At 39.7% G+C, this 22,333-nt stretch overlaps 1 protein-coding gene across 6 annotated transcripts in view; it reads right to left on the reverse strand.

Annotated features, from left to right (window-relative positions):
* The window catches only part of STXBP5L (syntaxin binding protein 5L), a 212,417-nt gene that overhangs the window by 83,703 nt on the left and 106,381 nt on the right, over positions 1-22,333 (reverse strand). For all 6 annotated transcript variants that reach the window (XM_076348424.1, XM_076348414.1, XM_076348405.1 and 3 more), the window contains exons 6-10: positions 17,809-17,872; positions 10,296-10,379; positions 2,329-2,452; positions 661-739; positions 327-481 (exon numbers count right to left, since the gene is read on the reverse strand). In XM_076348424.1, the coding sequence (XP_076204539.1) occupies positions 327-481; positions 661-739; positions 2,329-2,452; positions 10,296-10,379; positions 17,809-17,872 (506 nt within the window). The remainder of the gene's footprint in view (positions 1-326; positions 482-660; positions 740-2,328; positions 2,453-10,295; positions 10,380-17,808; positions 17,873-22,333) is intronic.

The raw sequence follows: 22,333 nt of genomic DNA on the forward strand, positions 1-22,333 counted from the left end.
AATCTTCAATAATTTAGCAATCTGTAGATTTTCAGCCTCATCAAAAATGTCAGAAATCTAAGCACACGTTTGATTAATAGCAATATTTCCTCACACTAGCCCATGTGTTTCAAGCTTATATCTGGAGATTTATGCATGCTTTATTGTCCTCTCATTACTTGCTTCCTATATTGAGAAGGCAAACAAGTTCCAGTTACTTTCAGTGATGTGGTTTTCTTGAGATGGAGACAACTTTGCGAATGGAAGTCCCTGGAATGGAATTAAGGTATGAGAGAAGATCACTTCATTTGTATTTTCCATAACTGTGTTTTGCTTAATAAACTCACCATTTGGATATGGGGTTTCACAAAAAGTTAAAAAATCAACTATAGGGTGATCCATTTCAAGAACTGTAATTGCTTTCCCATGCATGATTGTTAAACTTGGTCTTCGGCAAGCCTTATCGTATGACAATCCACCAGAAAATATCACAAATGGTTCACTGTATTAAAAAACCCAACATAGTAATTATAAGTTTACATAGTACATACAAGTTTACATTATAGGTATAGTACCTTTAAATAATAATAAATAGCTTTGCAAAAAGAAAGAGGGAAAGATTTTAAAAGGACTTTAACTCCAGAATGTAACACTGAGTGAATTACAGAATTAAAAACATACCTGTTTTTACAGGTCTTGTACTCTACTTTAAGAATTGGTTTACAAGACTCAGGTTTTTTTCCATCTCTTTGAATTTTTCCTAAGGAAAGAAAGAAGATGAAAACTGTATTAAGGCATCATGATAATAGAACTATCAAACTAAAACATACACATTGAAGCAACTGTATAAGCAGTAAGAGAATGGAACTATAAAGCTACAGAATATGATGAGTATTAGCTCCTATTTCCATAAAATATGCATGTCTAAATTAATTTCATTTATTATGGCTTTAAGTTTTTACTGCCACATACACCTAAAGGACCACAGACCACATTTCAAAGACATCTAAAACCCATGCAGATTACTGAGAAGGATGACACTTAACTAATAATTAATGAATTTGACCAAATGTATACCTTTTTTCTGAACACATTTATGACCACAAACAGCTTAATTTTTTCCTAAGTCATTCTTAGATTGACTCAATTCCTTCTGTTGACAAAATGGTACATGCTCTAGGAGTGTAACTAGTTGAGTGATAAAATTAAATGAAGCGTGCAATTGAAATACATGAGTTCTTGGTTATTTATGGCTCAGTACTTTCTTCCAGTCAGAGAAAAGTCACTTGTAAACCAAAAAAATAACAATTTTGGTTTTGTTACTTTGCAAAGCCTATGCTTGTTTTCAATAACAACATGATTGGAGGATACAGTGTAGATGGATCCAGGCTGTTCTCAGAGGTGCACAGCGACATGACGGGAGGCAAAGGACTCAAGTTGTGACATGGGAAATTCTGGTTAGATACTAGCAAAAAAATTTGTAACATGAGGGTCATTAAATACCAGAAGACATTGCCCAGAGAGGTTGTGCAATTTGTCGTTGGAAGTGTTCAAGTGTTCAGTGTCAGCTGGACACTGCCCTGAGGTAACTGATCTAATCAGGCCTGTTTTGAGCTGGGGGTTAGACTAGATAACCTCTGAGAGGTCCCTTCTGACATAAAGTACAATTCTATGACTAAAAATGCTAAAATAAAAGGAATTAGGAAATTTAAGAAAATGCTAAAACTTTTCTGGGCTACACAGATCTTGCCTTCCCCTTCTTTCTTCCTCTCCATCCAGTCAGGCTTCTTGGTAACATATTGATTTGCAATAGAGTTAATACCTTTTAACCTCATTTATAGGAAGCAATGGCATAAAAGTCCCAGCCATAAAAGACAGCCATTTCTTAGTATGGCTCCTTTAAATTCTTCATTGCAGTGACTTGAGAAACCTTGTACCATCTCTATAACAAGCAACACAGTGCCTTGTACAACATGTATTACTTCTTGTGAAAATTGCACATATGAGCACACAAGTACAAAATATAAAAGAAAGAAATGTGAAAATCCCATAGCCTGAGGGTGTCAAAGACTAGCAGTAGACTATTAAGATGAATTGGATAAAAGAAGACATTAGAGCAATATTACCCAGTAAGAGGTATTTATGACACCAATTAAAAAAAAAGTTTGATCAAAATTGCTCTCTGATTTTTAAAATATTTTGCAGCTACTTTGCAGATTAAAATATTTGTGCAAGAAGCAACTCTGGATCTGGGCTACAATAAAAAAATGAAATAAACATAGATATTAGCAAACAGCATGGAGAATATTGTATTGCTTCTTAGTTATACATTTTAACTATCAAAATTACCATGTGGAATTGTGGTCTGGAATGGTCTGTTAGGACTTTTCAGATTCCATAGGGTCAAGCTGCCATCAGAGTGACTGCACATGAACTGTTTCCCTTCATGATGCCAAGCAACAGAATGAATAGCCTACAGAAACGAAAGAAGAACTTGAGACTGAAATGGAATACAGTGTTTACACTAATGATATTTTAATGTATGACTTTGGATTATATTAATCTAGTAGTATATCAACAGTTGGATGGTTCTTGTTTGTCTAAAGTCCATTACCAGCACTTTTTAGTAACCAATAGCTGTAATCTACTGCTAGTCAAGCAAAAGAATTCATTATAAATGGAAACATAACACAATAATGTAAGAAAGCCTGTACTGAATCAGACCAAAATTGAAGGAACAAGGTATAAGGTAAAAGCATAAGAACAAGGGACATACAGTGCAATTGTAGTATGTCTGATAGCTCTCCTTAGAAGTATTTCATGTGGCAAACATACAGGGAATTCTGTGTGACAAGTTTTACAGGTAACATAAAACACATGCAGTCTTCCCCAGAGGACTATTTAGGAAAAGTAGAAATAGTACCCTGTTCTTGAATAATTCCCCCCCCGCCCCCCCCCGCATACTTAAGTTTCAGAGCAAGTACACAGAAATCTGGGATGTTTAATATAAAAACCAAACTGCTAAAGAGACCAGGGTTGTTTCATTGATATAGGAAATAAGCAAAACAATGATGTAAGATACTTTTGGAACAGATAGCGCTTCAGAGAAGAGCAATATTGCACTCCTATGTACACAATGCAAGTACCACATGATGAATGTTACGTATGCCAAAAAGCAACACTTCAAAAATTAATAGACTGTTCTTAGTATTTTGTGCATAATTAGGGGAACTGACTGAAAATATCCATAATTACATCAAACTAGCTGAAAGGATAATGGTGTAAGTCCTTCATTTTCACTGGTATGTGCTGGAAACTAGTAAAAGCCATTTTCTGGCAAAACAAAGTATTGCTTCATTGTATACCACAGTTTCTCACACACCCCCCTCAGAAGCACAAACTCATAGAATTTTCCCTTGAATCCATTTCCCTTCCAGAAATGTTAGCTGCCGAATAGCAAAAAACACAATATGTTTTTATGTAAATGTAAATAGAAGAGACCTATTTTTGAATGCAGTTTAATAAATTCCCATTTCTGCAACCCAGGAAATGCTAAGGCCTTGCATGCACTTACAATTGCATATGGCCATTTACCTCATTTATTCAAATCACTTTAAAATCATGCCTGGGTATTCATAAGTCAGCATTGGAGTTGTTCATATCAATTTTGCTTAAGCTGACCAGAAATAAACCTAAGTGCTACTGGTCACTATTCAAATCTCCATGTTGGTCTTCCCCTTTTAATAAGCATATTGATTGTTACGGTTGGTAACAGCTCATGGTCTGGAGGGAATATGAGAAGAAACCAACAAAAAGGCTGCGACCCTTTCCCAAAACTTTACTCAGCTCCTGAGGCTGGACAGCATAGCCACAAAGGAGCCTTTGCATTAAGATGACCCAGACATCTTAACAGCAATCTGACGTGCCTTGTATATGAATGCTTTGCTAACACACTAGTAAGCTAGCTATGCCAATAAAGACTCAACAAACGGAGCTGAACAAAGTGAACTCTGGATCTTCGAGTGACATAATGGGTGTCACTCAAACTTCTACCTACCAGAGGGGGGGTTGGCACACAATTCCTCTTGAAGACCCAGAAGATACCAAACTATAATTGAAGCAACAAAGGATAACACAGAAAGATGGTTCATACAGAGTCCAATGCCATTGCCCTCAAGTAGTAAGAACCTTAGATCTGTGGGGAGCGCTGCTTCACTTACACGGAAGGCATGTCCATCCTCGTGCAAATTAATTCCGACAGGAGCTCATTCATGCTTGCTATCATGCCAAATTTGAATCTGCTTTTGACGTGTTATCACACATAGAAACATTTCACATGGTTACAGTCGCTAACTGTGTCTGAGCAGGAGCTAGTAACTAGCAGCTGACAATTGTACCAAGCTGCTTGTTAAACTGCCTCTCAGCTGCTAGGTGCCACCTGCCAGCATAAACCTCCTGTTGAGCAGAGCTGAGGCAGAGTGCTCCTGTCACAGACAGTTGGCATAGCAGCAACTCAAACTCACCTGTTAGACTTTGCCCCAAAACAGGCAAGAAATACTTAGAATTGCTTTTGGAGGTATCAGCTGGGAGTCACGACTAATACTGAAAGGTGGTACTGAATAAGTCCCTACTTTTCTCTCTGCTAGAATATGTCTAGCATTCTGAGCCACTTCGTTAGCATCCACACAAAAAAGGAGCAGTTACTTGCGTAGAACAGGAGTTCATCACGGTGGGTGACTCATGGGAATGTTCACACAGTGTATGCACATAAAGCATATCACTCCAGATTGGGTATGTTTCTCCTTCTGCAATACCCACAGTGGTTGCATACATATTCCATCTTCTCTCATACTCAGCATGTACTAAAATTAAGCATGCCCAACAACATTTCAGTTCCTTCCCAATCACAAACCTCCTCCAGTTAGAAGAACTCATAGGAACTCTAGGACAACTTTTAACCATATTTTGAACAAGCACCATACTCATCTCATCCTACTGGTTGAATCTTAAGAATCCTTTGTGTTAGCAGTACTGCAGGACCATTACAGCAAGGGCCACATCCGACTTGGTACTTTCATAATGGCATGGTGCTTGATAAAGGTAGGGAGTTGTCATTTGGCAAATGTCTCTTGTGAACTCTACAGCTTCATTTTGGAGATGTCTTCTAATGAAAGATGATGACTATGCTTCAGGAATCTCTGAATGTGCTTTGACACAACCTGTCAAACTTTTAGACAGTCTGCGTATGAAGATGGCTGGTTTTTTGTGTCTGCCGACTATCAATAATAACTTGAGAATCCTTTGAAGGATCTGTCTTGTTTATGTGCTCTCTGTTTATACTAATTGATGGAAATAAACTTTTGAAGGAATTTATAAAAGGGCTTGCAAGGAAAGCCTTTTATAGAGGGCATCATATAGGAGCACTGATTGAGAGGGCCTGAATATCTCATACATATTGCCACTGAGAAGATGACAATCATCATCACACAAAGAAAGAAATTTGCAGCTGACATCTTGAAGAGCAGACACAAGAGTCTTTAGCAGCAGAGAACATTTTAGTCTCTTGAGAAGCTTTGACACAGTAGAGAAGAAAACAAACTCCTTGTATCAGGAGTTGATGAACTGAGGCAGCCTCTAACCCGTCATCAGGGGGGGTTAAAGAGAGACAGGACTACTTTTAGCTTCAGTAAGTAAACCGTAAGTATCAGGAAGAAGCTTTAAAGGGAAGATACAGGTTTACAAGAATACCAAGTGGAGAAGTTCCAGATGATGCAACTTGTACATCCTTTTCTACCCTTGGTGAGAAGTTCTATCATTTGAAATGAGCAGACATGTTTTATTTGTGAAAGGTTCCCAGCCTTCAAGACATGAAGTATAGCATGATGAAGATGGAGTGAGGAATGCAGCTGTAAATGCTGCAGGTCTGTGAACAGGGGCCAGTCTTCAGCTCTACCACTTACAAGCTATTGGGTTGTCTCAGTGAGCTGTTTATTCTAGGAGCAACGTGTCCATGACGTGAATCTGGATGGCAAGGAAAATGAAAGGGCATACTTCTACAAGTATTGGACAGATCCTGCTAATATTGTAGGAAACAACTCACCTCCCTGTCATAAGATTACCCATATTCTGAGGAGATGTCTGCAACATATATCTCGTATCCACATCTGCAAGTCTTATGTGATGTGAAGCATCACACTAGTATGACAATGCCATGCAGCCTAGAAAGGATAGGCAAGATTTCACAGTGGTGATGTCCGAGTGGATTGAGAACCGTTATCTCTTGATGATCCTTTTGTCAGCCAACTGTGCAAGTGTGCATCTGAGCTGAGTGTCCACTACTTCTAAGACCTCAATTAAAAAACAGCATTCAACATAGTGAAAAAATTGAATGGAAGAGACCTTTTAATAATGGTTCTCACTGACAATGAAATGAAAGCATTTCATGAGGCTGTATGAAAAGAAATATCTTTAAATTCATGAGATATGAAACTGTTCCTCTCTATAACAATTGAATGTCAGCAGATATAGTCCTCATCTTGAACTTAAAAAGGAAGAATATTTAGATTTGTAGATAGACTATCAGTTACCAGCCTCCTTTCCTCTTCTGTAACAAAAATATCTGCCGTTAACTTCTCGCTCCTGTGCTGCACAATGACAGGTTCTACAAATCTGAATAACAACAGAGAGCCTCCTTCTCAACAGCCGGTCTCGGGAGACTGAAATCCAATGCCATGAAGGGTAACACAGAGCAACCCAGTTGAGGCTTGATCCTGTGAAAGGATGAGTATTCAGATGGAGTCTTGAGGATGCTGACATTTATTTTGAGTGACATTACCAAGCTGGACAGCTATCTGAAGATTACAGAGAAGAAAGAACTTGCCTCGGTGATGAACACTCACAGTCCATCAAAGACAAGAAAATAAGCTGTTTCTCACAGTATACACCAAGTGCTAATGGAGAAGCCTGGTGCCAGGGGAATTTTTGATACTAAACAGAAGTATCTGCTCCACTGATAAGCCAGAAAAGATCATGCCATCCGACAATCCTTAAAGATGCCAGAAGAGGAAGTGGTGAGTTAGATGAGATTTCCAGTTCTTTCACCATCAAATAGGGTGACTACATTAGTTTCATAGAATCATAGAATAGTTTGGGTTGGAAGGGACCTTTAAAGGTCATCTAGTCCAACCCCCCTGCCGTGGGCAGGGACATCTTCAACTAGATCAGGTTGCTCAGAGCCCCGTCCAGCCTGACCTTGAATGTTTCCAGGGATGGGGCATCTACCACCTCTCTGGGCAACCTGTTCCAGTGCTTCACCACCCTCAGCGTAAAAAATTTCTTCCTTCTATTTAGTCTAAATCTACCCCCCTTTAGTTTAAAGCCATTCCCCCTTGTCCTTTCACAACAGGCCCTGCTAAAATGTTTGCCGCCATCTTTTTTATAAGCCCCCTTTAAGTACTGAAAGGCTGCAATAAGGTCTCCCCGAAGCCTTCTCTTCTCTAGGCTGAGGGCTCCAGAGCTGGACACAGTACTCCAGGTGGGGTCTCACCAGAGCAGAGTAGAGGGGCAGAATCACCTCCCTCGACCTGCTGGCCACGCTGCTTTTGATGCAGCCCACAATACGGTTGACCTCCTGGGCTGCGAGTGCACATTGCTGGCTCATGCTCAGCTTTTCATCCACCAGTACCCCCAAGTCCTTCTCGGCAGGGCTGCTCTCAATCCCTTCATCCCCCAGCCTGTATTTATACTGGGGGTTGCCCCGACCCAGGTGCAGGACCTTGCACTTGGCCTTGTTGAACCTCATGAGGTTCACACGGGCCCACTTCTCCAGCTTGTCCAGGTCCTTCTGGATGGCATCCCGTCCCTCTGGTGTGTCGACCGCACCACTCAGCTTGGTGTCATCTGCAAACTTGCTGAGGGTGCACTCGATCCCACTGTCTATGTCATTGATGAAGATATTAAACAGTACCGGTCCCAGTACGGACCCCTGCGGGACGCCACTCGTCACCAGTCTCCATCTGGACATTAAGCTGTTGACCACTACCCTCTGGATGCGACCATCTAACCAATTCCTCATCCACTGGACAGTCCACCCATCAAATCCATACCTCTCCAGTTTAGAGAGAAGGATGTTGTGGGGGACCGTGTCAAAGGCCTTACAGAGGTCCAGACAGATGACATCTGTAGCCCTTCCTGTGTCCACTGGTGTAGTCACCCCATCATAGAAGGCCACTAGGTTAGTCAGGCAGGACTTGCCCTTGGTGAAGCCGTGCTGGCTGTCTTGAATCACCTCCCTGTCCTTCATGTGCCTTAGCATAGCTTCCAGGAGGATCTCTTCCATGATCTTCCCAGGCACAGAGGTGAGACTGACTGGCCTGTAGTTCCCCGGGTCTTCCTTTTTTCCCTTTTTAAAAATGGGGGTTATGTTTCCCCAACCAGTTTTATGTTTCAAAACTGGTGCCAAAGAAAGCATAATGATATTAAGAAAAATGAGGCTGTATTAATCTCATTCAGACCCCATTCAAAGAGGCAAGTCAGTATTCAATGAAGACACAGAACATTTACAGTAATTTATCTGAGACCTCACAGATACCCTGCAATTGCAACTGGCTGGCTCAGTGCCAGAACAATGATACTGAAAGATTGGTCAGATGTCATGGGGCACAGAGGCCTTGCATCAGTCCAGATAGAATGGTGAAGGGGAGTATGGACAATGTTTTCTGGACTGTGATCTTAGGTGACCAATCTGTAAGAGGCGGCTTAGGTTTGAAAACTTGGGTTGATGCCAAATACCAAGTGGCACATGCTGAACTAATCATTTGTGACTTACAAAAGTTATATAACCCAGGATTTAAAAAGGAACCCCTTTTAGGGGTTCCTACCAGATCTGGAACATTATCAATCTGGAGCCTGAAAGTCCGGAATAAAGTACAATGGCTAGTCACACAACCCTTTTAAAGACCAAGTAAGAATCTTGCAACTATTCCAGCAGACGATAGCAAGCCATCACAAGTTGCACAAAGTGGAGTAATGACACAGCTAGTAACCACTGAGGAGGAAAGTACATGACTGATAAAAAGGCCAAAAAAAGTTCCTGAGGACAGTACTGAAAAATGTGGAACAACTAAATTGTATGAGAAATTTTCAGCACCCAACCACTCTGTCTCAATAAGCAAAAAACAAGAAAAGGAAACAGTATTATGAAGATCCTGGTTTATGTAGTCTCATTCTGAGCACAAGAGAGGACAGTGAGTGAACAGACTTCCCCCAGGAGATCTGTAAAAGGAAAAAGTTGTCCAGCCTCAAGTAATAGAACAGGTGCCATTTCACAAGTGTATGCACAGGCAGACTGTCACTTAGAGACAGTTAATGGGCATGTCTTGAGGCTTAAGTGCTGGCCTGTTTAAACTCCGAATTACCCTGTCATTTAGAACATTTGCTACGTGGATGCTCAGAACCTTAACCTTGAAGCTCAGTGTAGTGTTAATGTGCCTGTGAAAACAGGCCTGAAAGAGGGCAGGATTCAGATATATTCAGATTACTTTTTAGAGTGAAAATAAATGTGTATACTCCTTACATGTAATAAGGTGGCAAGATGAAGAAGGAAGGAGAACTACAGGAAACCAATTACTGCCTGGATCACTTTAAATAAAATGTCCTTTTCTACCTTCAGTTGTAGTTGCATTTACATTCATCCATGGTGAACTTTACAGAAGGGCTGGCAGAACAAAGCATGTTTTTCCCTAGGGCTAGTACTAAAATCATAATAACTAGGACTATATCTATTTTTGAAACAGCCTGTTTATTGATACAAGAACTGCGTCTGTGGTTGATACAATCTGCTTACAAACGGCAAGAGACAATTGTCTGATAAAACTATGAGAATACAATTTTGAAAAACTTTTAGTCAGATCTTGAGTAATAGGTAATACCAATAGCCCTACAAAGTAATTTGTCTTTCATTCTAATTAATGTTCTAGTAATACTCAGTGAAGATAATTATATAATTCCTAACGTAGCTATGTCTCAGGTCAGCTCATTACTACACTCTGTTCAACTGAGGATCCCCACGCAGAAGTTGATGAACTTGTCAGAATCAAGGGGAAGAGACTCTGTGGTGTAGTACACTCACAAGAGCCTAATGCATTAGAACTAGAGATTTCAGGTTTTGATTTCTACTGTCAATAACTTGTTCAAAAGCATAGCACAAACAGTATTTCCAGAACGAGCAATGCCTTAAGATGAATATTCATCTGCTTGATAAGACATACGACAAACTGCTGAATAACAGTTTTTCTGAATTAATGGAAATTGCTTACCTCATCATAATAAGCTCTCAAATCAGCTCTTTTAGATCGTAAGTCCCAGAGTACGACAGTCCCATTTTCATAGCCTATCAATAGCTGGAGGAGGGGAACAAACACAATTATAGTTTCAGATTCAAAAGGTATATACAAATATTGAAGAACTTTATGGCTTTAAGAGATTTTTAAAAAATAAATAAGCACTATAAAAAGAAATGACAAGCTGATGTGCAAGATTGTAGTTTGCACTACACATAATACCCTGCTTTCAGATTATCTTTCAGTATAAATTACTTCTCATTACTGACAATTTAAGATCTGATATGGAAGAAAAAATGTGCTTTATACACTTTTTTCTCTTTGTTTGTTTTTTTCTGCAAGATTATGTGCCTGGACAGTCTCCACAATTGTATATCTGCTGAGAAAATAAGACCATAGCATGTTCCTGTCAGCTCTTACCTTCCTTGCCCCTGGTTGGAGGGAAAACTGTTTGACACCTAAGAGATCACTTAAATAACTTCAAACCAAAGAGTCACCAGATTAAACTCTCATCCAGCTACTTATATTCCTTTAATTTCTGCTTTCTATTGCTTTAAAACATTTTGAAGAAGTCCCCCTGCAGAGAATAAATTGCTTGCTTTCCTAGAAATTAAAAATAAATTAACTGGTATGCCAATTTTTACTTCTTCTAGAACTGGTATGTCATATCATCACGCACACCTGAGAAATACCAGCAAAGAAGATTTGTCAAAAGATGAAAGAGAAGAAAAACGATGCTCAGGAGAAAAATAAGAATGAACACAATCCTTTCTCCTTGTCTCTATTGAAAAGAACTGAATTATTGATCTGGCACTGTATTGAGTACTCTTCATCTGAACACAATTAATTTCAGATCTTATGGCAGATGTGAAGTCTAGCCCACTTAGGTGTCCTGGAAATTGCTTCCCATAGAGTCTGTCTTCCTAAGAATCTATCCTGGACATGAAGACTGGGAATGACCAAACTGGCAGACTCACAGATTTCTGCTAGAGAGTATTTTATACAACTGGCAGTGATAACTGCATTTGTTCTTTGTCCATAAACACATGGATCACAGAATGCAGGCAAGAGTTTACAGTTTCTATATTAAGAATTTAAGCAGAAGAATGACAAGACTATATCTTAGTTTGTGAAACCTTACCAGCATCTTTGCTATCACTCACTTTAGCTCGCATAAGTCATAAAAATGAAAACTTGGCTGGACTGCTAAACAAAACACCACTTTGTTTCCAACTTAAATATAATTGATACATCAATACTGCTATAAAGGAGTCTGGGAATACTCTCAGTCCTACTAGATATGATTCTTTATATTGCCAGGAGAATATTCATTATGTGGAGACGTATTACTTAATCTGGGAATGATTTATAGTTAATATATTTAATACCTGAATATGAACAATACCTGATTACTTAAGAATTCTGCTCCCGAAAAAAATTCAAACTGTCCCAGAGAAATTCCAGAATATTTATCATTTTTGCTCTGGATGGATCCACGTGGGATTCTGTGGCAGAGTAAATGTGAAAAGACATCCTGTTCAGAAAGCATGCAGCTAACTGGATAGCGCTTGTGTCAGGATGCCATATGGTATTCTGGGATAATAGATTGCCATTGAGAGAGTGAACAAAGAAGTGTCTTACTGCGACTGCTTTTGCTGTTAGTGTGGTTATCCTAAATGGAAGACAATTGTATATCCAGGAATTAGTGATCCACATAGTAGTTAACCTGAGTAGGTGCAGGCCTGTGCTGTGCTATGTTGTGCTGCACATAGCACTTGGCTTTCAAGCCTGTGTTGTGCTGCACATATTCCTTGGCCACAAGATAAACTTAGCTGGCTAATTGTAAAGAAGCCTGTAGGCAGCTCCCACTTGGTAAGGGCAATTACAGCACCTTTGTGTCCTTGCCTTTATCTTAATGTAAGGCAGTATGTTCTCATGTGAATATCCTTTTGCTTGACAGTAGAAATGAATAGATTTAAAAAAAAAAAAAAAAAATCAAAATCTTTTGAGATCTCTAAAGACAGAAATGCTGGCAAACCTCTTCACAGAGGGGACCAGCATGGTGTGCTGTGCCCTTATTGGAGGTCCATCCAATGCTGCACAACCTGGGGCTCCCACCATCTGAAGAAACGTAAGATTATCTTCTTTCTCCTTTTCGTACTAACTCCAATAAATTCTATTTTAATCAATATGTTATGGAGTCTGACTGCCTTCCTTACTGTCATCATGACAAGCACTTGCACCAGTGCATTACAGCTGGGTATCAAACCAGTTGAGTTCAGTTTGTATCTACCAGTATTCTTTTCACCTCAGCTTTTGTACAGATATATTCAGGAAACTGAGGGAATAGAAAAGCATTTAGTATGTGACCCTGTTTCATAATAAGCCTTTCTCCCTGGTGAAGCAGGTTTGTCTTTTGATTTTTATCACTCTCTTTTGCAAAGATATCACGCTCCAAGTAATTACTAAAAGGTTAAATACCTCCTATTAGAGACAGCATTTCACCTGATCTATTGCTGAAATGCCTAATGCACAACACCACTACAGAATTGCAAGGTACGAAGTGCTTTCTTTCAGGGAAGAAGTTGAAAGAGAAACACATTTACTGCATAGCCAGGAATCTCTCTCTCTCTTTGCTCAGATGGTAGCCATGATACTAAACTACTAGTACTGTGGTATGACACTAAAGTCAGAATTCCAACTGGGTGAATGTGATTAGTCTCATTGCCAGTATGTTTATGATGCTCTGAACTCTGACCTGTCTGAACCATAGGAAACTCAAATATTCACACTCTTCTTGGCCATGTTAAGCACTTGAGAGATCTATAGGACAAGCTCTATGTCTGTAATATTCAATGAGGTAAAAAATAGAACATCCATAAATGCAGTTGAAGGAGAAAACATAGACAAAGAAGAAAAACATGTAAAAAGAGTTGAGAAAGTAAAAACCCAAAGATTTCTCTTCAACTTGTGTTTCCTGGCACCTTGTTTAATTACTCATGCTTAATTAGGTTAAGTATCATGCAGAAGGCTGGACAGAATTTGACGGAGGGAGGAGTCCTGGCAAGATCTTCCTTGTCTAGTGGAGCTGCTGCACATTTTCACTTAACAAATCCTTCTTCATGAAATGCTTTTGAGGATGGTGTTTTAGGGAGATTTCTCCTTTACAATCAACTAATTGCATCCTGGTACATGCCAGCCAGCCCCTTACTTGTCCTGGTAGAACAAAACAGCTGAGAGAAAAAAAACCAAGCCTGCCAATTGCACACTGTATTTAGGTGTTATTAGATCTCAGAACACAGACTCAGAGATAGGAAGTTTAGTCCACCAGCTAATAGTTAATAACATTAAACCTTTTCCTATTAAGCTTTCTCCAGTTGCTGGGAAACTGCAGATCATTGCAGTTAATGTCTTCTCCTGTGTCAGCAAGAAAAATCATGTTTGCTACAGATCTGCCACTTACAAATGTCTGTGCACTTCAGTCTGTTCCTAATGTACACTTATTCATTGATTTGGCAGACACAGTTATATTTCATGGACTTAATCACTAGGTCCCCAAATTGTTCTTAAGTGACACATTAAATGCCCAAATTCGCTTTGTCATCTGTCTTCCAGCCACAGCTTGCTAGATTCATGAAAGAGACTGTCTCCAAAGTCTGTCTTGATTGTTTGTCTGGAGGGCACTCTGGAAAAATTTTGAATGTCAGAAGTCTTCTGGAATTGCATTCACCCTTTTGGCACAGAAAGACTGGTCATCAGTCACTGATATAAACTGGAACTTTTAGGAATTTAAAGAATTTTTAAAAGATGAATATACAGTCAGCACACACTTTTCCCTGGCTTTCAAAAAGAGATCTTATGATTGTCCTAGATTTGGAAAGTTTTATCTGCGTTTTAGGAATCTCAACCACTCAGTGCCCATAGGAGAATGCTACTTATTTACTTCAGCGAAACATGCCCAGGTCTGTAAACAACTTTGTGATATCCCAGAGAAGGATATACCGCTGGACCCTTGCAGAGTACAATATCCTTGTACTTATAGGGTACAAGAATATCTGTATTTTGAGCAATGATTATGACTGATTTGTACCCACTATTTAATTCCTGAAGCATAGGTAAAGAACACCTTCATCTGCTGCCCCCCATGAAGTGATGTGAGGAGTCTGATTTCTCCCACCAACACCTCTTGGTGGTCTTCGGTTAACTTGAAGCTGAGGAGCTAAGCAGAGTATGTAGAACTATCTTGAAACAGCTCTATTACCTAAGAACAACTCTACTAAATTAAACAAAAGGTCTACCTATCACACTATCTTGGACTTAAATGGCCAAGAGCAAATACCAAAGAACCATACGTGAGGAGGGCAAGTACTTATACTCTCACATATTCTCTCAGCCTAAGTAATTTTCTCATTCAAAGATAGCCAACTTCTCAACTAGACATGACTCCGTTTAACCTCATCTTTAATAACCTTTTAGGAAAATTCAGCAAACCTCTTCAGTAACCCTTAAATTGATTTCTCTTGTGTTGACTTTTCTAGTCTCCCTTGTGACCAATATAAATTTTCAGCACCCACAGCACCATTTAGAAAAAAATTTATAGCTTCTACCCATTGCACATTTGAAGAAGTACTTAACTTGCTCGTTTTGAATCTGACTTTTGTCAGCTTCATTTGATATCCTTTTAGTTTTTGTATTGAAAGAGACTACGAACTGTTTCTACCCTCTTCAGAACAATTATGATTTTCAAGTTTGGAATCACAATCAGCTCTTTTCCACAATGAATTGTCCTGTCTGACTTAGTTGTGTCTCATATAGAAAACCTCACCCCTTCTCTGAATTTCTTTTAGCACAATTATGTTCTTTCTGAGATAGAAGGACAAAAATTATACTCAGAATTCAGCAGGCAAGTCAACCATGCATTTATGCAGTAGCCCTATTTTGTTCTCTATTCTTCTCCAGAAAATGCCTAATTTTGATTGGTCACTACTGAGCATTGAGCTGACATTTTCATTGAACTATCAATCATCACTCTAAGCTCTTGATACCAAACAGTAATGATCAGCTCAGACCCATTGTTTTAAATATAAAGTCAGAAATATTTTTCCCCACACGTATCACTTTCCATCATTTACACTGAATACTTACAAAAGAGAGTATTTAACCTGCCATTTTACTGTTGAGTTTCTCAGCCTCCTAAAGTCCAGCAAACTTGATCACATCACTGCTTACTCTCTTTTCTAGGTTGTTTATGACTATGCTGAACAGCAAAAGTCCCAGAAGTTTGGGTTTTTTCCAATTTTTCCCCATTCTGAAGAAAGATTGTTTTTTCCTTCATTCTTTCAACCAAAATTTAATGAGACTTAGTTGAAAAATTTAGTTTAATTTTTTTCTCTACTCTTGGATTTTTTGATCTGGAGCAATCTCTTTTGATTTAGTGCTTGGATCTTCTCTTAGATCTGTGCGTACCTTTTACTGACATCTTCCTGTAAACATCAAACACTATCAATTCCACATTCTGCAAATCTGCAAGTATTTTGTTAGCACCAATTTGTTCTTTACATCACTCTCAATCTATCAATGATATAAACAGCTGCACTGGGATGGTTTCAGTATGGCTTACATTTTCTACTCTTACTCTCTACACATTCTTACTCTCTACAACTACCTGAAAGGAGGTTGTAGTGAGGTGAGTGTTGGTCTCTTCTCCCAAGTAACTAGTGATAGGACGAGAGGAAATGACCTCAAGTTGCACCAGGGGAGGTTTAGATTGGACGTGAGGAAAAATTTCTTTACTGAAAGAGTGGTTAAACATTGGAACAGGCTGCCCAGGGAAGTGGTTGAGTCCCCATCCCTGGAGGTATTTAAAAGACGAGTAGATGAGGCACTTAGGGACATGGTTTAGTGGGTGGTGGTGTTGGGTTGACGGTTGGACTCGATGATCTTAGAGGTCTTTTCCAACCTCAATGATTCTATGATTTTCTACTCTTTCTCCCCATAAATTTCCAATGTTTGTTTTCATAGGGATCCATCTGATTTTGCTGTTGCTGTTAGTATGTAGCACTTCATCAGTGCCCAGATGTCTCCAGTGTGCCCTCTGAGCAACAAGGAATTGTATTTCCAAGCAAGTTCTCCTCTAACTCCCTTTCCCAAGACCTTTTCATCTTCTCTCTTTCTGCTGAAGTAAAAATATTTTAGGTTTCTGTTTGGACACGGTCCATGACATTCCTGTAAGAGATGTCCACTCACAAGACCATTTTTTCTTTTAGTATCACATCCTTTTTCCCTACACTGTGTGCTTTAGGTAGGTCATCAACAGCTTCTGTTGTGGTCAGCGAACAAGAGTTATGCCTCATCAATAAACCTTTATTTTTATCAGGCATTTTGCCATAGGTAGTTAAATAGCATTTCTTGATGGCTTCTGGTTTGAGGCTAGAACACTACACTTCATAGCATTTAATTACTTTATTTGCTGTATTCTAAATTGCTTGATCTATTGTGATTCTTCCAAAAAGGCTTAGAGATCCAATCTAAATTGTTGGAGAGCTAGCTGGCAAGTGCATCATTTGCACATAGTTCACCTTGCAATATGGATGAGTCCAAGGATGGATAACGCAAATGAAATTCAGATGTAGTTTTCCTAGGTACCCATATTAATTTCACATAATGTCCCCCGTATCAGTGTCAGAAATTCAAACTGCTGCTAGTTTCCAATAACCATCAGCTGTTACGTGAGGCATACTGTCAAATAGATACACCATTTGTAGGATGCAGTCCTTTAGAAATACACACTGAAATGCAATTGGCAAAAATGATAAAAAATGATGAGACAGTTAAATGCCCCTTCTGCACAGACAAAATGCTCAAAAATTCAGTAGCAACACATAAATAAAAAAGCTCTAATAAAACTGGTATTCTGGCAACCAAATTTCATTTTGGAAAAGCTACCACACAAATAAAGCCAACTCAGATTTTGCCTCCTGATGGTATCAATCACGACCCTAAGGCTCTGACTATATGTTTTGCTTCCACTTGTTGACAGCTCTTTGCTATTCTCAACTCTGTTCACAAACAGCAGCAAGTTCCAAACGTGGGTTACTATCATTATTATTCTTTTATATGAAAAGACTTATTATCTTATGAAAACTTACTATAATGCCTGCATAATAGCATGTTTATCCAAGTACTGAAGTCATGATACAGTTTTTAGTAAATTCTTACTTAAGCAAAACTCAAGTTTATTTAATCAGGAACAATTTTTATTTGCTATAGGTTTCAAAGTACAGTATGTTGTCTGTATCATAGATTTTTACCCATTAAAATTGTACAAAGAGAATTTTTTCTCTTAAAAACTGTAAAATAGTAAAAGTGACTTTGCAAATATATAAAGAAAGCAGATGATAAAATTAGTGAGTAAGCAAAAAGAAAGAGCTATCAAGGCAAATAAAGGCTATGAAAAGTTGCAATGTTTTATACCATTAGTTGTACTCACTTTTCCCTCATCTCTTGGGCTGTCACTTAAATGTACAACTGGTCCAGGGTGAGTCTTTGTGGATCTGCAACACAAAAATCAATTCAAATCTGTGAATGTTTTTTGTATGAAGAGCTAGATGCTTACCTTAATTTCTAGGTGTGTTAATGTGTACCTCCAATGGTTTAAAAGTCATTCTAAAAAGCCCAGCAGCAGAAGATAACTATCTGAAAGTTATCCATATCTTTTCATGTTCTCCTCTATTTCCCTTTTGCTGTTACATGCAAAGATTCTCCTTTGTTGATGAATCCTTTCTTCTATTTTTTAAAATCTCACTATTCCTCCTATTACAGTATTTTTTTTTCTCTCATTTCTAAGGCATTTTTGCCTTTTCTGTTGTCGACTCCCTCTCTTTCTGCCCTCCCTCCTTACTTGCTCGATTTCAAGGCTAATCTGCCAAGGATTTGCAAAGTCTTCACTGGATTCATTTCAATTACTGGTAACAAGCCTCACCAAGTTCCAATCTCATTAATGACAGCGCTTCAGTAATCTCACCTACACTGCTCTATCAGGTAGCTTCTTAGCATTACTGCTGCGGGATTTCAGAAATGGAGCATCTTGCCTGTGTCTATTCTGTAAAGCCTTATGACATCTTCAGACCAGCTAATACAGTTACACCCACAATGCATGTTCAGTGAGGCTCCTCAGCCATAAGATTCATCCCATGAGTCTTCATAAGCCTCTATAAAGATTACCTATTGTTCTTGCTGTCCCCTCTCTTTTTGTAACATGTACCAACAATGTAGTATGCAACTTAGTACAGGGACTGCTGCTTGAGTCATTGTTGTCCAGCACCTGACAGCAAATGCAAATCATAGGAAATTGAATGGACAGATGAAGATTTTTCAACTGTCATCTCTTCTGACCAGACCTTTAGGCCCTGGCAGTCATACAGAGCAAGAAACAAGCACCAGTCCACAAAGTCTTGAATGCCTGCACAGAACAGGACCTTTCTTCCATCTAAGTTCTGGGGTCAGAGCACATGTGCCTTGGAGTTCAGCTTAGGATCTAGACTTGCATGGCTGGTCTTGGTTCACCAAAGGTCAACGGGAAAAGAAATATGGCAGAGATTGGCAGGGCCCATAAAGCTAAGAATTTATCTGGAAGCCATACCTAAAACTACCTAGGCTCCAAGTTGAAAAACAACCTACAAGAGAATTAAAGAAACAAACCAAAACAAGGTTCTCCAGCCAAACTGCTCAAAGGATTTTCCTAAATTAACAGTGTTCCTCTTCCTTTGGCTCAAATACTGCACTATAGCAAAACTGGCCTCTTTGTTCTACCAGGTCAGACTCCAAATCAAGATTGAGAGTGGTATGCAAAAATTCCCAAGCAACTCAAACATTAAAATACCGTGGAGTAATCCATATCCTCATAGACTCCTCCTTCCCAAAGCAATATGATCCAACACTCTTGAAAGCATGCACACTTTCCTCTGGCCTCTATTTTTTGCCCATAGAATGTTTTAAGTATTTCAGCTATTTGGTCACGCACCAAAGCTGGGCCAAAGCAGGGTGGCAAAGACCTTGTCTGATATTTACCCCTGAGCTAAAGACAATGAAAAACTACTCCAGACGTCCTTAGACCTTCCAAACTAAGTTTATTCCAGGCCAAAGAGATAGAAAACTTCAAGTCACCTAAAGGCCAGACAACCTTCCAAGACTATACCCCATGCTTCACATATATTTTAACATTACTGCTAGCTGCATACATAAAGCTAGTGGTGATGTGGCAAGTCCCTTCCTTGGTGAACCTTCTCCATGAGATGATTCCATGCCACCATCTTCAGCTTTGGCAGATCGTGTTACCACAGATACCTGCAGCGTGTTACTTTTCTACATGAGGTCTCGGTGAGCAAGGCTTCTGCAAGAGCTTTTTGCAACACATCCCAGCACAGAAGTGAGATCAGCAGGAAAGCAGTGGACAGCCAGTTTATACAGTAATATTCTATGCAGACTGTCTTTAATGGTGCCAGCAGCAAATACCCATTTGGCTTGAGACATGGAACGCAACAATTTTTGCAGAGATGCACTTAGTGGGAGATCTGGCTGTCATTCCTATCCAAGCCAACTCCCCAGAGGGGACCCCTCTGTTTCTGAGTAACCTGTACTGGAATAAAAAAATCATTTCCACAACACCAGATCTTGGAGCAGGCAGGGTAGGTAGGCAGTGATGGGGAACTGAGGGGTGAGATGAGGATATTTGCAAGCAGTGCTTAGACCCACACACGTCTTGTACATCTGTCCTCAGGGAGTGAATATGACATCTTGGGACATTCTAGGCTGCTTTGAACTTTGTTTCTGACATAGGTTCACCTATCATCTGAACAGAGTATGTTGATGGAAAGAACTAGGTCTGTTTGGAGTACATATTGCCTATGCCATGACAGGCACAGGAGGAAGGATAAGAATAAGAGGAAAAACTGTGAAGAGAAGAGGCAGCATAAGAAATTTTACTTTTTAGCCAGATAAGAACCACTGACAGATGACAGAAGAGGGAGCAGAGCCAAGCAAACATCAGGCATGACTAAGCTGGCAACAGACAAAATGGTGGAAGGAGCACATGCAGACTGAGAAGGCATATTGGTTTTGGCCGGTTATCCCAGCCCACTGAACCAACCAGTATGCAGCTGGGTTGCTTGGCCATGCCAGTATTGGTATTTGATCAGGAACAGTGGCAAAATCGGAGCAAATGGAGGGAGAAAGGGAAAGAGCATACTGTCTTTCTAAGCTAAAGGTTGATCCTATCTAGGCTGCTCTTTGTACTTACCAATTTTAAAAGTCAAGAACAACTTAAATAAATCTGTGCAACCACCGTTTTCTTTTTAAGATATATATGTCATTGCTTACCAAAGAATGTATCCACTTGTCTTTGGGCAGAAGCAAACTCTTACATGAGCTGTAGTCACCCTACATTACATCTAACTTTAGGCTAATTATACTTTCATTGTCACACAAACTGATTGTTACTCTGTAAATGATATAAAACTGTCTTTTACTACCAGTCTTATTTTGATCTTATATTCTTGCAGGGGCATAGCCTCAGATTTCCATGCTAAGACCTCAGCTAAAAGGGGTAACCTTCACTAATACAATACATTTTCCTACCTCCTCCATTTCTCTGTCTTGAATCTATTGTAAACAATAGTTGGAGGATCCTGGGAGGTTTGCATCCTGAAACACTAATAAAATTTCTTTTTGCTTTTCAGGATATTAGGCACTTTTTGTTTCTTTTAGGAGTATTATCTTTTTATTATTAGGTCCCTAGCTATTTCTTTCATTTTGTTGAGCAAGAGCTTCATATACATTATCAGCAAAGTTGATACCAACGACAGCAGTCTGTGCACTAACTGTATGAGATTTTATTTTTCCTCATTCTCTTTCCTCTATATTTGATATAAGTATTCTCTTAATATTTATATTATCTTACTCCTCAGTAATTTAATAGTTTAGTTGTTTTGTATTATAACTGACTTGGTCAGGCTTCTCCCACTTTCTTCCATTTTTATTATTTTAGTCTGTCAGATAATGTCACTCTACCAAAAGACTCAATTAACCATTGTTTTGCTTTCACACGTACACCACCAGCCTTTGGTTTCATTCTTGTTAGCTCTTTTATGTCAAATATTGGATGCAGGTGTCAAGGTGTTGGCAGCGGAGAGATACAGAGGGATCTCTGTGAGGAGAGGCCAGGGCTGCCCCGTGCTGGACACAGTCGGTTCCAGCCGGCTCTAACTGACCCACTGCAGGGCACTGCTGAGCCCCTCAGCCAAGGTGGTGGCGCCTCAGGGAAAACAAATTTAAGAGAGGGCAAAAAACGCTGCACAGGCAGTGGGGAAAAAAGTGTGAGAAACAGCCCCGTGAGCTTCAAGGTCAGCGAAGGAGGAGGGGAGGAGGTGCTCCAAGCACCGGAGCAGAGATTCCCCTGCTGCTCGTGAAGAGGACCATGCCAGAGGAGATATCTCCCCCGCAGCCTGTGGAAGACCCCACGCTGGAGCAGGTGGATATTTCCTGAATGAACTGCAGCCTGTGGAGAGCCCACACTGGAGCGGTTTATCCTGAAGGACTGCAGCCTGTGGAAGGACCGTGCTGGATCAGGGGAAAAGTGTGAGGAGGAAGGAGCAGCAGAGGGGAGCTGTAATGGACAGACCACAACCACCATTCCCCATCCCCCTGCACTGCTCAGGGAGGAGGAGGGGGAGGAAGTAGAGGAGTTGGGTATGAAGGAGTGAAGCTGAGCCTCGGAAAAGCATGGGTCGGTGGGAAGGTGTTTTAGTTTTTGTCTTTGTTTCTCACCATTCTACTCTATTTTAACTAGCAATAAATGACATCAATTTTCTCCAAGTCAAGTCTGTTTTGCCCACTGACAGTAATTGCTAAGTGATCTCCCTGTCTTTATCTTGACCCATGAGCTTTTCCATCTTATTTTCTTTTCCTGTCCTGTTAAGGAGGGGGAGTGAGAAAGCAGCTGGGTGAGGGTCTTGCAA

This window comes from Aptenodytes patagonicus, chromosome 1, assembly GCF_965638725.1.
Source record: "Aptenodytes patagonicus chromosome 1, bAptPat1.pri.cur, whole genome shotgun sequence".
Lineage (NCBI taxonomy): Eukaryota > Metazoa > Chordata > Aves > Sphenisciformes > Spheniscidae > Aptenodytes > Aptenodytes patagonicus.